The 15277-nt window shown below is 46.1% G+C and overlaps 1 protein-coding gene across 1 annotated transcript in view; it reads left to right on the top strand.

Annotated features, from left to right (window-relative positions):
* Window positions 1-15277, top strand: part of ZC3H3 (zinc finger CCCH-type containing 3) — a 341104-nt gene that overhangs the window by 250904 nt on the left and 74923 nt on the right. The window contains exon 9 of the mRNA XM_054018877.1: window positions 68-199. Within this exon, the coding sequence (XP_053874852.1) occupies window positions 68-199 (132 nt within the window). The remainder of the gene's footprint in view (window positions 1-67; window positions 200-15277) is intronic.

Genomic DNA, 15277 nt, shown 5'->3' on the forward strand with positions numbered 1-15277 from the left:
TGGGTGTTGGAACGGCTCCTAATCTACGCGGGAGGGGTAACCGTTTGATCGTCTTCTACCCTTGCAGATGCCAGTGTGCTTATACTTCCTGAAAGGAATCTGCAACAACAGCGACTGCCCCTACAGCCATGTCTACGTGTCCAGGAAAGCTGAAGTGTGCCAGGATTTCCTCAAAGGCTACTGCCCCCTGGGCGAAAAGGTAAAGAGGTGACTGGCTCTCAGTGCATCTTTCTCGGTTTCAGTTGACTGCTGTGATTGCTAGGCGGTGCTGAGTCCCTGCAGGAGGGAAGGTAGGTGTATTGGTAACCCAGAAGCTGTTTTTCATGCTGGTTATGACACCGAGGGGAGTAGTAGAGCTGAAAGCTGTGGAACACCTGGACATGATGAACAGCAGCCCTGTGCATTTCCAAAGGTTTATGGGCAAAAGGGCTGTTTCCTCACACACAGAGAAAAGAAGCAAAGGGGCTGCAGTATGGTGCCATCAGTGTATTCTCCTATCAGAGCCACCAGGGTGGAATTCTTCAGAGGTTCTGCAAAACTTCCAACACTTAGTGCTGTTTGTTGTCGGTTGTATAGTATTACCGTTGCACCTAAAGGCCCAGCTGAGATCGGTGTCACGCTGTGCAAGGTGCTGTATGTATAGTAAGAGACAGTCCCTGCCCTGAAGAGCTGACAATCTAAGTAGATAACACAGACAAGGGGTGGGAAAAGGGAGGTTTTATTCCTTCTCTGTGACAGAGAGAGAACCTCTATGCCTAGGGCACACACAGGAGGTCTGTGGCAGAGGTGAGACCTGAAGCCCTGTCTCTTTGAGGCCACCCTTCCTCGTTGAAAACTCAGTGTTGTGAAACATCATAGGACTTGGGAAATTTAACTTGCATTTCTAGCCATCTGTCTGCCAGTTTTGTCCTGGTGGCCATAACCATCCTGTCCGGATGCCTCCTATGTTAATCAGATTGACATAGTGAGGTCCCTAGTGGGCTTCATAGATATCTAGAGTGGATGTGCAAAGCTGTCCCCAAGCTCCTGACACTTCAGCTGATGACCCTATGCGTAGGAAGAGCAGCAGCATAAAGGAACATGGTCATCCTGGAGAGAGACATGGAGAAGTCTCAGAAACTTCCGTCTAAAAAGGAGTGATTTGGGCAGCATGCAATAGAAATAAAAGTTGAGCTTGGTCTGACATCTTTTCACGCTGAGACCTTCCATGGTCTCTCTCTGCTGCTTAAGGAGTATGCTACCCAGAGGTCCAAAGTCTGCTTAATTTCTCAGTTACTTAGAGCCTGCGTCGCCTCTGTTCCCCACATGCTGTCCTTGGCAAGGCTGCGAAGATTCACTTGGTAAAGCCAGAGCTTAGCAGAAATGCCTCTCCCTCCACCTCCCAAAACCTGCTCAAAGGGCTGGACTGGAGACAGTGTGAGTCACTGAGATGCCCCGCCTGGTCTACAGGGAAACCTGTGCTCGCAGGAATGCACGGGAGAGCTCTGTTCTTCAGATTCTGTGCCTGCATAGCTCCTCTTCACCCAAATTGTGCTGTTGGTTAGACTAGTCACCAGGAACTTTGTCTGCTTCACAGCTTTATAGAGCTTTCTTTTCTGTGCGGCCGTTACGTGGCTTGGTTGAACGCAGTATTTCCCTTTCCCCACTGTGCCAAGACACGTGGCTTTACATACTACTACGTAGTTCTGTTCATTCTACTGCTGCTTTGGCTAAAAGCTGCAGTGATTTTCAATGGGGTCTTTGCAATTACATGGCTCAGTTACACAAATAACTTTTTAAAAGGCATCTTACCTTGGCCTCCACTTTGTGCTAGCAAATAACCGAGTCCAATTTCGCAGGTGCTTGTGAAGCGACACTGTATTTACTGTGTTAATTGCAGGCACAGATGCGGACACGAATACTTTTAACTTATGTTATTTGCAAATGAATTTGCACCTGCAAAATTTACCAGCAGCTATTTACAGATGCAAAAATAGAAAGGAATTTAAGTCAGGTTTCTAGTATGAGAGTGACAGTGTAAAACTAACTAATTATTGTTAACAAAGTAATAATTATAAGATCATTCACAAATGCATGTGATCTTCAGTCTTACCTAAAGGTCTGAACACTCTGAACTTTGATACATTTTGATTAATGGAAATAGAAATTAAAAATCAATCAGAGGAAGCTGTAGAAAATCAAATGGTTGTGATAGAAGTGTCACAACTGAATGTATGAATTTTAAACAGGGTGATCAAAGCTTTCTGAATGAGCTGTGATAAAACCAATGAGCTCAGTACTCAATCCTCTAGAAGTCTAAAGTCTCCTGCCAGATAATGGCTGTTATAGTCTAGGGGATCCCAACCATTTTCGTGGTCTAATCCATGCTGTAATAGAGAGCATCTCTCATGGACTCCAGCTCCTCCCATCCAACATCTCACAGGCCAGTGCCCCCTTCCCATTGTCATCACATAATTTTTAGGAGACTGCCTCCCCTCTGATCCTATAACATTCCTAAGGCAACTTCTGCAATTGCGGCAAATTTAATATCAGGGAAGTATTGAATATGTCTATAGATGGTCTTAAAGTGATACAGCAAATGAAAATAAGGAGAGCCAGTACCATGTGACCAGCTAGAACTCTGAATAACTCGTGGTCCATGGACCGTGGCTTGGGAAGTACTGAAATAGACCAACATTCTCTCACACATTCAGTAACTATAAGGTATTAATTTGTTAAAAGGTTATAGACTTCAAACTGATGCCACAATGAGGTAACATCATATCTGTGTGATCAAGAGATTCGTGTTTTCACTTTTAACATGGCTCACGGCTTTCCCATTGGGTATTTAGCACTTTGGCCTGGAGGGGGCAGACAAACAAGGATGAACACTTTGACTCAAGTAAGACCAGACCTGATCATTTGTCCAGAACTTGCCCCAAACTATTTTTGAAGTTCAGAATTATTCAGGGAACATCTTCTGTTTAGAATTTGGTATGCTTGTGTTTGCACTTGCTAGCTTCAGCTGGGGCAAGAAATAGAAATATGACATGCTAAGAGAAGAGGTCGTTTCTATGATATTTCTGTCCTTGAAATTCTGGTGAGAGCCTGATCTTGTGAAATTTCCAGCTGCATTTCTAGACCCTAGATTTGCCACTGTTTGAGGTTCAACGTTCATTAGACAGAAAACAAATGTGTCTTTCAGAGAGAGCCCTCTCATTTAGAACGTTGCCTGTAGCTGTTGCAGGTTTGTTGGATGGGAAAGGCAGGTTGGTGGTGATTCCTTTCCCATCCATTCAGTCATATTGCTTTTCAAACCCACGCTTTGTGGGATTGGAGACATTTTCACAAGCTCCAGCCTTGTAGAACGTTGCAGGGTGTCTCCTGCAGTACTGAACCCTTATGGCTTTCTAACTCGAGAGCTAGATGTATCTGCTAGAGATCTCCTTTCTTTGTTTAAGGTTCCCTTCAATCTGCTCACATTAATTCTGCGGGCTTTGCTTCACCTTTTAATATAACAGTTTCCCTTTCATCTCCCATCTCTTACCGCTGTGGTGAGCGAGGATATGAACCGACATTTCTTGTCCTCTTGTTCTCATCTCAAACCCTTTTAGGCAAGACAATGCTTTCCAAGGATGTTGTCATGTGAGAACCCTCCCTGCTCTGGAAGCAGGAAGTCATAGTTCATAAAGAATTGGGCAGTTAATTTTCAAACAGAATAAACAATGTCTTTGTCTGAAAACGGCAAAGATTCTGAAAAACATCCAGCCCCCGCTTCGTTATGCCCTTTCACTATGAATCTGAACCGTTTGCCTGTTCGGTTGTAGCGTAGGCTACTGCGGTGGGTTTTCTGACAGGCCATTTCACCACTGTCTGCACTATGTCATTCTGTCCTGCAGAATCCTACACGTATTCAGTTAGCTTCTGTTCACCTAGGCTGCCAAGAAAAGTCGTCTACTCCTGTCCATGAAATTTCCCATAATAGGACATGTTTTGGAAGCCTTTGATAGAGAAAAGATGTCCGATAAGTGCCTCCAAAAGGGCTTTTTCTCTTGCCACAGCTGCTTTCGTTCATGAAAAAGGAGGTGTATATGCTATCAAGTATGAAGTTCAGGGAAAAGCCAACCTCTCCTAGTTAGAGAACCTGGACACCATATTTAAACCTGACAGGAACTTTGCAAACAGTGCTTTGCACTGGCTCTTCGGCTGAAAAACAAACTACTAATGAAGTAATAATTTGTTGATATTGGGTCTGCCAAACCTCAGGGTGCCATCCCAGCAGGATGACCTTATTTTATTGCATTTCATAGATACACGTGAATAAGTGTTTGCCTAGGCACAGTTTTGCACACTTGTTGGTCTTAGAAGTTTTCCCCCCTTACATTTTAGGCTACCATCCATTGGGGACTTAACCATTGTATATCTGGGCATGCGCTGCTCTGAAATGGAGCCTGAGGAGGCCTTTGGTCGAGGTTACAATTCTTGCAAACAAGGCTACAATCCAGAAATGTGCTGCTCTGCTCTGGGATTGTTTCTGCAGCAGTGGAGTCCAGCCCCATAGGGACGAAGGCTCCAGTAAATTTGCTCCCAGGGCATAACCCCATAATTGCGGCTGTGGGCTTTTCTCTTGAGGGTGGGTAGAGATACATTTTGTTGTGGGGAGTAAAGAGGCAGAGTTGGAGCAACAAGTCCTCAGATTCTGCAGTGAGGGGAGGGAGCTACTGTTTCCCCATGAATGGAGCAGGCACATGCACTGTCACAGACCATGTGGCGGTTCTGCTGTGACATAGGATTGTGCCTGATGGATTTGCTAAAGCAGCATGAAATATACAGATTCCCTAGGAGAGAGAACTGCAAAGCAGAACCATCAAAAGGGAGGAAGAAAAGCGAAAAGGAAGAGCTCTAAGGTGAGTGGAATAGCAGCAGCAGAGGAGAAAAATGCTAATAAATTAACCTTTTGGCCTAATTACATTTTGTAGCAGTACAGGGAGGGGACTGGGTGAAGAGTAAACGTTCCCTCCCAGGTGAAATAAAGTAATCTGGCAATCTCCCTCTAAACGCAGTACTAGCCATCCAGGCACTATGTGTACAATTATTTTAAAATATTCCAATTTAAATGAAAATATAAAAGAGATATTTAGAATATTTATTCTATTAGTAAAAGTGCTTACCGCGTCACTTTTGGAGTGTCAGAAAAGCATTCTCCTACAGATGATGGATAGCAGCCTGTAATTATATATGGGGGGGAAATTGCTGAGCGTGCCATATTTAACTGGGGAGGAGTAATACCAGCTTGGGCCATTGAGGGTTAATTTTATTCTCTAAATAATATAAAAAGTGCTGAGTCTGTTTCTTTTGCTCCAAGAAGAACGTCCTCAAATGGACCTGAGAGAGTTTATAATATTCTACTGAATCAAGTAAAAATGTTAACCTTGCTTCATAAAATGATGGCTTGTTAAAGATGCGCAGTCCCTTTTCTTTTGAATAATTTAGGCTGAGAGTAAATCGCTTCTCGTTCTGTGTCCGAGCTGCAGCATAGCCCAACCGTCTGCAATTTTACCTGTAAAAGGACAAGGCAAGGAAGTGGGGTTGGGGTCGATGTAGCATCATGTAAAAATAAAGGTAAAAAAGGATGTTCAGTGATTAGAAAATTAGCTGTTTGGGTACCGAGGTTCTAAGCTGCTTCTCCTGCTCTTCCCTGCCCTCATGTGTACCTCACAGTGTTTCACTGAAGAAGTTCCACTTCTGATTTTTATTAGATGCCCATAAAAATATCCATTATTATTTATAATTTATTGCACGCTGTTTCCAGTGTCTCGTCGTAAGTACTTTTCAGAATTTCTTCCAGAACACTCAGGATGATAAGCTCAACCTTTGCTCATCTCCCAGGTTAGCTTTGGGCTGCACACGGTACATACACGTATGAGCTTTTAATGAAAATTATGCCAGTTGTTTTACAGTATCTGTGCCCTATGACTTAAACAGTAACTGCTAAGAAATGAGATGGGATGAGGGAGCCCTAATCTTTCTTTCCCAAATTGCCAACATGTTTTCCCATTTGTAGTCGTGTAAATCGTAGAGATTAGAAGTCATCTGATCTGTTAAAGATGGAACAATTCTTATACAAATGGACACACAAGTCTTTAATAAGGCAGCATTATACACACCATTAATAATATACAGGATGGAATTAGTAGGGAGTCTAGAACCTGGATCTCAGGGTTCCTAGCCAATTTCTCTATCCTTGAGTTAACAAAGCAAAGGCATTAAGTCGTGGTGGTGGAAAGACCCATGCTAGGGCGTAGGTGTAACTTAGTAAAGGGGAGCACAGAAACAAATATCATGGTGGCTAAGCAGTCAGTGAAAGTATAATTGTACATACTTTTCTCTTCTGATTTCATGGTGCTGGAACAATATGCATAGTGGGGGTGCTGAGAGTCATTGAACCAAACTGTGACACCTGTATATGATGGAAACCAAGTCGGGGGTGCTGCCACCTCCTCAGAACCCCTAGTTCCAGCACCTTTGGTGATAGGAGCTCTTCTATCTGATAGTACAATCAGCTATAAATACTATGCTGCATGTATCTTAACTCTACGCTTTGTGATATTATTGAGACCTTCTCCATATTACACGCTGTCCTACCTTAGAAACTAGACTGCCTCTCTCTGCATGCCCCATCATGATAGCTGGCATTAGCTGAGTGATTCTTAGAGGTGTGCTCTGGAGGACTGGAGATCAGAGTCTGTATTTACCGGCCTTCTCAGCATGGCAAAAGGCATATCTTTTCGGTCAGCTATTTGTTTGACTATGGGTCATAGCTTCAGGAGGGTTTTCCCATGACAGGTTTCTGTGGAGCAGGGGGTTGGAGGTTGAGTGCTATTTCTCTCTATTGGGAACAATTAAATTAAACACCAAAGCAAGAAGCCAGATGCCAGAGTGCTGGATGCCTGAAAATAATGGACTACAGTGAAGTTTTTGCTGAGTCCTGAGAGAGTGAAATGCCATTCAAAGCAGAATGCAAGTCTGTCCGTGTATTGCAGAATGGACTCTGGAGAAAGGGTCTGGTGACTGAAATAAAAAAATATTGCACATGGGTGTTTGAGGTGTTAAATCAAATCTTCATAGACAGCCTCCAACACCCATGCTAAGCCCAGTTGACTTCAGTGGGACTCTACATGGGCGTAAATCAGGTTGAAGGATCAGGACCTAATGAGGGTCATGATGTTAACAGAACATCATGGAAGCTTCTGAGGTTGCTTCTGAGTTGTGCGCAGTTGCAAAACCAAATAGAAAAGGCTAGACATTAAAACTGACATGCATACAAAGAGCAGCTTCCAGGAACGATGGACTCAACATGGCTTTCCATGGGTCAGCCTGAAGGGGAGTCTTTATTCGCCCAGGTAACCTTTGGGCAAATGGTGAGTCTGTCAGGGCTGGGACTAAAACTCGTGAATCTTAATTCCAAGTTCTCTGCTCTAATCATTAAGCACCACACCCTCCTGTTCACTTTTCTTACCCTTTACTAGGCTTGGGGAATGAAGCTAGATTGATAACTTTCACTTCCTGTTTCCAGTCCATCTTCCTTCCTGGATCCCATATACTAGCATGAGGCAAGGGAATGTTGAAATTTAAAAATACAAATAGTATTAATTGGATTTTTGAAGTCATGAAAAAATGTCTAGTCATATAAAGTTTTGTAAAGCATTCTTCTACCCTTAGAAACGTTGGCACCTGAGAACAGGTCCATATAATATTAAGACAAACCCTCCCATTCTGGTGGCTGAAGGCAGTTATAGCTAAAACTGATCTGTATATGTGCCATGGGTAAGTACCTACGTGCACGGTTCACTGTGTGAATACTGATGTGTTCGTTGGCTTCATAAGAGCAGAAATGAATTTGTAAAACATGTTGCCAGCTCTCATGATTTTATTGCAAATATTGCAATATGTTGTGTTTTACTTAAAGCCCCAACTCCTGGAGTCCTGTGAATATGTGAGAATCTCAGGTTCCCTTTTTTAAAAAAACGTAAGTTTCTAGTCTTCGTAATTGTACAGAAAAGTTTGAAAACATGAACCCTACAGGCTCAAAAACTAGAAGGCAAATACAAAGAACCCAGATTATTTAAAAAAAAATCTCATAAATCAATCTCATGATTTTGTGGGTCCATCTTATGATTTTTGAATGGTTAAGGTTGGCAATATGGCATCTGATTGATTCCATCCCTTCAGGTGCATGTTCGTTCACTCTGTATGCACCCTTCCTGAGCTATCTTTGTGTACGCTATCAAGCTTGGTGCCAAGCACAGTTGTATGGCTAGACCGTGGAGACACCAGCTCTTCCTTTCTCTGTTTCCACCCCTGCCAGAATCAGTCTGTAACGTGACCACCCTTTCTCAACGTTTGACTCCCTTCCCACCCCCAATCCCTTCAAAAGCTAATTTGCTGCCTGGGTAAACTTTACGGGGGGTGGGCAAGAGTATGCAGATTGCTGGCTCCTGCTGGGGGTCTTGTACCAGTTCCAGCGGGTTTCTAGTAGGTTTCTGCAATCCTACTTTAAACTGCCACTATACCAGGGTCAGTACTCATTTCCTTCCCTGGGCTGCCCCCGCCACGTGAAAAATAAATGAAATACGAGGCCGGTACTGTGTGGTCTTCCCTTCCATCTCTGCCTCTCATCTGTCACCGACAGTTTGCTGATAAAGTGCAGAAAGGTCAGAGTCTGCACAGCAGCTTAGTGGAGAGATTGTCTTGTGGATCCTTCCTGCCCACTCACCTCTGCAAATCTCCACCATTCACTGTTGTGCAGCTCACGCACACATGTCTCCCAGCCCGTTCATGATTGCATAACTCCAGTCCTCATGTAACGCTCTTGCCAGTCGTCCCCTCTTGGTACATGTACAAGGACAGTTACTGCAGTTCCAAACAGCTGTCGTATACTTGGGAGTAAACCTCAACTGTAGCCTGACATATCAGCCTCCCCTGGAATACTTGAAAATGAAGATCTCTTTCCGTACTGCCTTGATACGAAAACTAGCAGGAACCGCCCAGCGAGCAGACCCTTCGGTCTTTCACAAATCTGTATTGGCCCCGCTGTTTGCTCCAGCTGTGGCTGCTCTGTGGTTTGGGGCTCAGTTGCCACACTCAGTGTGTCGTCACAGCTGGATTTGGCAACCTGTATTATTAGTGGCTCCTTGAATTCTACACCAACCTCCAGTTTGTACGCGCTAGCTCCCAGAACTCCACCAGACCTTTGAGGAGATGCCATTACTGTTCCATCTGCCTGGAGAGCTGTGACAGATGGAACCAAACTGTCACATTTCCTGTTGACCAATGCCCCGTTCTTGGACAGGAAACATGCAGTGCCAGTTCGTAGGTCTGCTCGTATCCAAAGGAGGAATCCCACTCGTGCGGACAGGGGTGGGACATCACGGCTGCGCTCTCCACCCTTTTGCTACAGCAGCTCACGTAGTCCTGGACAAGTGCCGCTTCTGGCCCTTTCCCCTGCATGGACGCTCAGCAGCTCCAAGGGGCTGAAAACAACCTTTGTATAGATTGGAAGCATCGCTGGGAAAGAGTCTAACACACTAAGTACATTCAGGAGTCCATCACTGCACTGCCTCCTTGTCCACGTGATTGTCCACCTTTGATTAGGCTCATGAGGCTCTGGCTTCTCCGAAGTTGCCACAACTACGCACTGGATTGGCCCAGTTTCCTCTCCATGCTGCTACTATGGTCCAGCTTTGCAGGCAATAACTCACACGGTGGAAGAGTGCCCAACTCGACATCTGTAGAGCAGCTTACAACACCTAGCCTCCCTTGATAGAGAGGCTGTCCTCTGCTTACGGAACCTGGCCATCGAGCCCCGAAGTCTGCATACGAGAAAAAGAATGTAACACTCACCGACTCCCTTGCTCCAGGATTTGAGGATTCCCAGTGAGCTGCTCCTGGCAATTAGCACCATGTGAATCCACATCTGGACGGGAACTTTTTATGATGTGATAATGTTCCATGGTAAACTCTCTGCCATGGTTCACATTCCATGGTAAACTCTCTGCCATGGTTCACATTCTCTCCCATCATCAGGAACGTGCTGGCTTTCGCTGGCTCTCAGGAACATAGGAATTGCTACATAGCACCAGGGTTGATCCATCCAGTCATATCTTGTCTCTCTGACAGTTGCTTCTACCCAGTGCTTCAGAGAAGAATGACAGGGGAGCAGGAAACAATTGTTCCATGACCCCTTTACACGCACAGGGCTGGAAAAGACCTCGCAGGGCATGTCCAATCCATAGCGTGTCATTCCTTAGAGATTTTCAAGCTATAGTCCATATGTCATTCAGTCTGAACTTCACTGTGAAACTGCTTCTGGCTCAGTGGGGAAGAGTCCATCGCTCTGCAGGCAGAGATGCTTTTTGCTAGATACAGCCTGGTCCCGGGCTTTCTTTAGAGTTTCCAGAGACTATTTTAACCAAAGAAGCCAAAAGCCCTTCCCTGCCTGGTTTTGTGGGTTGTTGCATGTCAGTTCAGCCATGCTCAACCTGGGCACTGAGATGAGACCCAGATGAGAGAGGGCAGGAGACACATGGGGAACAGCTCAGTGACCTGGAGATCTGAGCGCAGGAGGGCTGCAGACCACAAGGCTAATATATGGATTAATAAAGGTACCCGAGAGAGTAAACAGCTGACATGCTGTTAAAGATAAATAAGAAACGAGGCATAGCTAAAAACCCAGAATAGTCGCTGCTTAATGCTGCCCCTTCATTACGTCATAACCAAGCACTCTTGTTGCCTACATGTAGGCTTAGGGGTTGGGTGGCGAGGTTGCCACAAGAAGACCTCTCTCGTGAGAATATTCGCCAGTGATGAATGTGTATGAAAGGCCCTGCTCTTCACCCACCCCCTCTGGGCGCCACCTAATCTCTTTCTGAACATTTCCATTGATAGGGCTGAAAGCCTTCCCTCGGCAGCTGTTCTGACAGACGTGTGAATGGAGCTGATCCACACACGGGCTGTCCCATTATCCGAGCCCTGGACATGAACGTCTTCCTGGCCTCCAGCTCGAGTCTTACATGTCCGGTTATGGCAGGCTAGTCAGGACGTCCGTATCCACTGCTGCCACTCCAGCAGGCACCATTATTATTCTAGCCTAGCATTGCTCTGTATGCCTGGCGCTGTGCAGCCATAGAGAGAGACTCCAGCCTTGATCAGAGGAACGTGCAGTCTAAACTAGAACCAGACGGCGCTGTTCCAGCAGATCGGTCGTAGGTGTTTATGGAACGCTAGTCACTGTAGTAGTTAGATGCTGGATTGTGTGCTACATATACTGAGACCCATATCCTCCGGTGGTGTAAATCAGTCTGGATGGAACTATATTTACTTACCCACACTGAGGGTCTGGCCTTGGATGACTAATCTTAAGTGATATGTTTATAAATGTGTGTGTCTATGGACGAATGTGGTCAGGGGTGAAAGTAACTCAGGACACTTACTGGTATGGGACTGGGGCGGTTCCGGCCCCCAGAAGGGGCGCGGGGCTTCAGGTGGAAGGGGTGGGGCTGGGGGTCAGCACCCCTAGCCAGTCCTTCCAGGCCACCTGGTCCACGCTGCCCAGGGCTCCTGTGGTGATTTAAAGGGCCCGGGGCTCTGGACACCACTGCTGCGGTAGCGGCGTCTGGAGCCCCGGGCCCTTTTAAATCGCTGCCCCCGGGGCAGCTGCTCCCTTTGCTCCGCCTGCCCCCACACCCCTCTCCCCCACACGCACACATACATTGGCGGCCCTGCCAGTACGGACCCTACCAGCAGGGCCGCCAACGGGGGAGGCAAAGGGGGCAGGGACATTAAAGAGCTGCCTCGGCAGAACTTTAATGTGGACTGGATACGGGCCGGTGCGGGTCCTTGCCGGCTGACCCGTACCGCCTCACTTTCACCCCTAGATGTGGTTTAAATAGAGCTGTGCCATGGCTGGACTAGAAGAAGACAGCAGTTCTCAAACTGTGCTCCAAGGATGACTTGCCGGTGGTCCAGAGAGCGTGCGAGTCGGATGGCGCTGACTCTCCTCGTTGTGCCCCCCATTGTATCGCATTAAAAGCTGTCTCACATGCACTAAGTATTTGCCTGAAATGAACTTTCCAGGTGGGGCTGCAGGTGCAAAGGAGCTATTACGCAGTGGTGAATGGGCTGCTGTGGGTGTGTGTCGGGAGGGGGATCTTCACCCTTGTGAAGCGGTAGGGAGGGACCTGTGAGACAACCTCTGTGCTGAATGGACAGCAACATATTTGTGGACCCCTGAAATAAGACCCAGTATCAGAGAAGTTTACAATCTAAGCCAGTGGTTCTCAACTTATTATACGTGCAGCCCACAATGCGTTACCTGGGCAGGGCAGCGGCAGACTGGACCCCCGCTGTGCGCTGCCGGCCGGCTGCCCCAGACCCCTCCACACTGGGCAGCCGGGACCCTGGCGGACCCCAGCATGCGGGCCATGCTTTAGCACGTAGCTGAGCTGGGCCGCAGCTGGGTGCTAATTGGGCCGCAGGTTGAGAACCACTGATCTAAATGCAACACATCCAAAACACACAGTGATTGGGGGAAAATCTATAGGGCTGGGAGTTTGGATCCTGGGTTGTTGATGTGCTTTTCTGTGGTCAGTCACCCCACCCCCCCACAGCACATCAGAGCAAAGACAAGTGGGTTAAATTTTGCCTCCCTCAACTGCTGCATTTGTAAAGCTGTTTTTATTAAATAAGCTCTCCCCCCACTCCCCCGTGGTGTAGGTTAGCAAGTGTGGTGCATTAAATACCTATCTTCATATTGTTTCCATCAGCTGCTTTGAAGCCTGTGGGTACATTGTTCCCCCTCCGGAACTGTTAAACGCTGAGACATGGTGAGATTAAACAACCAGGCTCCTGTGAAAACACATGGGGAAGTGCATTGGAATACAGCATGGTGAAGTGGAGATCTTCCTGTCCAGAACAAGAACACTATTTAAAACAGATTGCCACTGCTCATCCGATACTGTTGGCAGAGCCTAACCCTGAGGCAAATTCTACAGTGGTAGAAGATGCTAACTGGCAAACCATGCTGGAGTTTGATGAAAATCTCCAAGCTCGTTCGTTCTTGCACCTGGCCTGTCTAGTAGCTCTGTGCTGTCACACTAAGCACAGGTTTGAGTCCCATTGTGACCAGCAGAGACTGGAAGTGTAGTGGTGAGACCCTGAGATAGCCAGAGGGCAGCGGAATAGCAAAGCTACTGCAAGTCGGTATTGAAATGCCTTGGCAGCGCTGTGTGGAGTGTCCAGGACAAACGTAGCCTTCGCTCTGCAGGTCTGGATTGAGGTGGAGCAGGTTGATCTACAAATGCAGCTCTTTAAAGCTTTTTACCCAGTCAGGTGATTTTAGGTCTTGTTCCGAGAGGAAACCTGCCACACCAGCAACGTCCACAATCACCTTTTAAAAAAGGTCTAGTTTGAGTTTATATCAGAGGCCAGCGATAGATGTTTGCATTTAAATTTAGAAACTTTGGGTTCTGAAAGGAGTCACCCAAGGGATGGGTCTCACATTCCTATACAGGATTTTATTTACATAAAACTATAACAGATCACCATTGGCCAATAAAGTTTAGTTAACCAGTGCTTCCTAATTAGTCTGTTCTGGGAACTACCACTTCTAAAGAGAACCATCCACATCCCCAGATGCAATGTTTTATGGTTTAGCAGCAAACTGCTTTATTCTCTGCAAACAATTTCAATAGGTGACTTTCGTTGGGGCTCAAACCTCATTCTCTTTTGTATCCATCTAGTTCCATCAAGTCTTAGCACAGTTTTCCTGTTTGATTGGAAATTTCACAGACTCTTAATAACATTTATCAGATGCGTCTAACACACTAAATTTAAAATCACTCCGCTTCCAGGAAAATCAGCCCTAGCTTAATTAGCCGCAGCTACCAGTAATATGCCTGAACGGTGAATTTTTAAACAAATAACCACTGTTTGGCTCAAGATGGAGCACTGCATTCTGGGAACCCCAGTCTCTTTGGGTGGCAGGATGAAGATGGTTGTGGGTTACATTGTCCCACCCCATTTTGATGTCCTCTGCTGTCAGCTAACTGGAAGCATTGTGCCTCTTTGGTCTTTGTGTTATAACAGTCGGCCAACAACATTGTCGGATAGCGCTCCATTAGTATAAATTTCCTTTGTATTCACTCATTTCTGTGGCTTACAGGTATTCCACTCTGTCCTATAATTTCTTGAGATTCCACAAGCTAAGCAGTGCTGTGCTTTATCACCATCTTCGATGGGAGATCACCAAGGAACACCAATGTTCTGCAGGGAAGTTGTGTTCCTTTTTCAATAGGTGGCTCTCTTTCCTCTGCATCGGTTCGGAGTTAATTCCTCAGCCTGCTGCTAGCATGCTCTTTGCTACTGGCAGAGACATCTTTTTCTTGAGACATAAAGCCAAGGCCCTGAGCATGTGGGCTCATTTAAGTTCCCATGGTACTTTTTTGCAAGAACAGAGGAGTTCCTGGCCAAATTCCAGCTCTGTAATTACATTCTCCATCCCTAATTTCCTCCTGCAGTTTCGTTTGGATACATTATTTTTCACTTCCTGTCCTAAAGTATTGTTATTGTTGGGCTCTGTTACACATCTGTCATATTCCATCTTGGAGATGGGTGAAGTCATCCCCATCTTATTCCAAGAGCATCAGGAGACCTGTCTAATTATTGTTGGTAAAGCACTTTGAGATGTTTGGATGATAGAAACGCCGCAGGTATAATGAATAACAACAAATTGCTATTAATTAATAAGATGCTAATTAGAAATCTGTTTTAAATAATTAGTTGCTGCTGTTTCTTGCTGTTCTCTTTTACCACCAACTCTGATGACCCTTGTGGTGGTGTGCACCATTCCTGATCATCCCCACCCCCAGAAGGCTATGCCAGCCCGAAGATCTCTGCCTCTGCCCTTTTGGTTAATGGGAAAGCAAGAGCTCTTTCCCTCCTCCCATGCTCCCTAGCAGCAGAAGCCAGAGCTCTTCCCAGGAACCGTTTGATTTCCCGGAAGTTGTAGTTATTTCAGAGGGCTCTGCCTGAGGCTCCAGGGTTTGGAGGTGTTGGTAAAGTGGGAAGGAAAGTGCACACCGCTCTCTGGTGTCTTGCTCCAGGTTAACGGCTAGTGCTAGCATTTTGACAGGCTGGGGCTTAGAGTTACAAAGAAAACAATTGGGGGGCGGGGGTGTGTGTGAGAGAGAGAGAGACTGCACAGCGAGCATTAATGTTCCTGCAAATGTGCTTCCCTTAG

This window comes from Malaclemys terrapin, chromosome 2 (genome assembly GCF_027887155.1).
Source record: "Malaclemys terrapin pileata isolate rMalTer1 chromosome 2, rMalTer1.hap1, whole genome shotgun sequence".
Lineage (NCBI taxonomy): Eukaryota > Metazoa > Chordata > Testudines > Emydidae > Malaclemys > Malaclemys terrapin.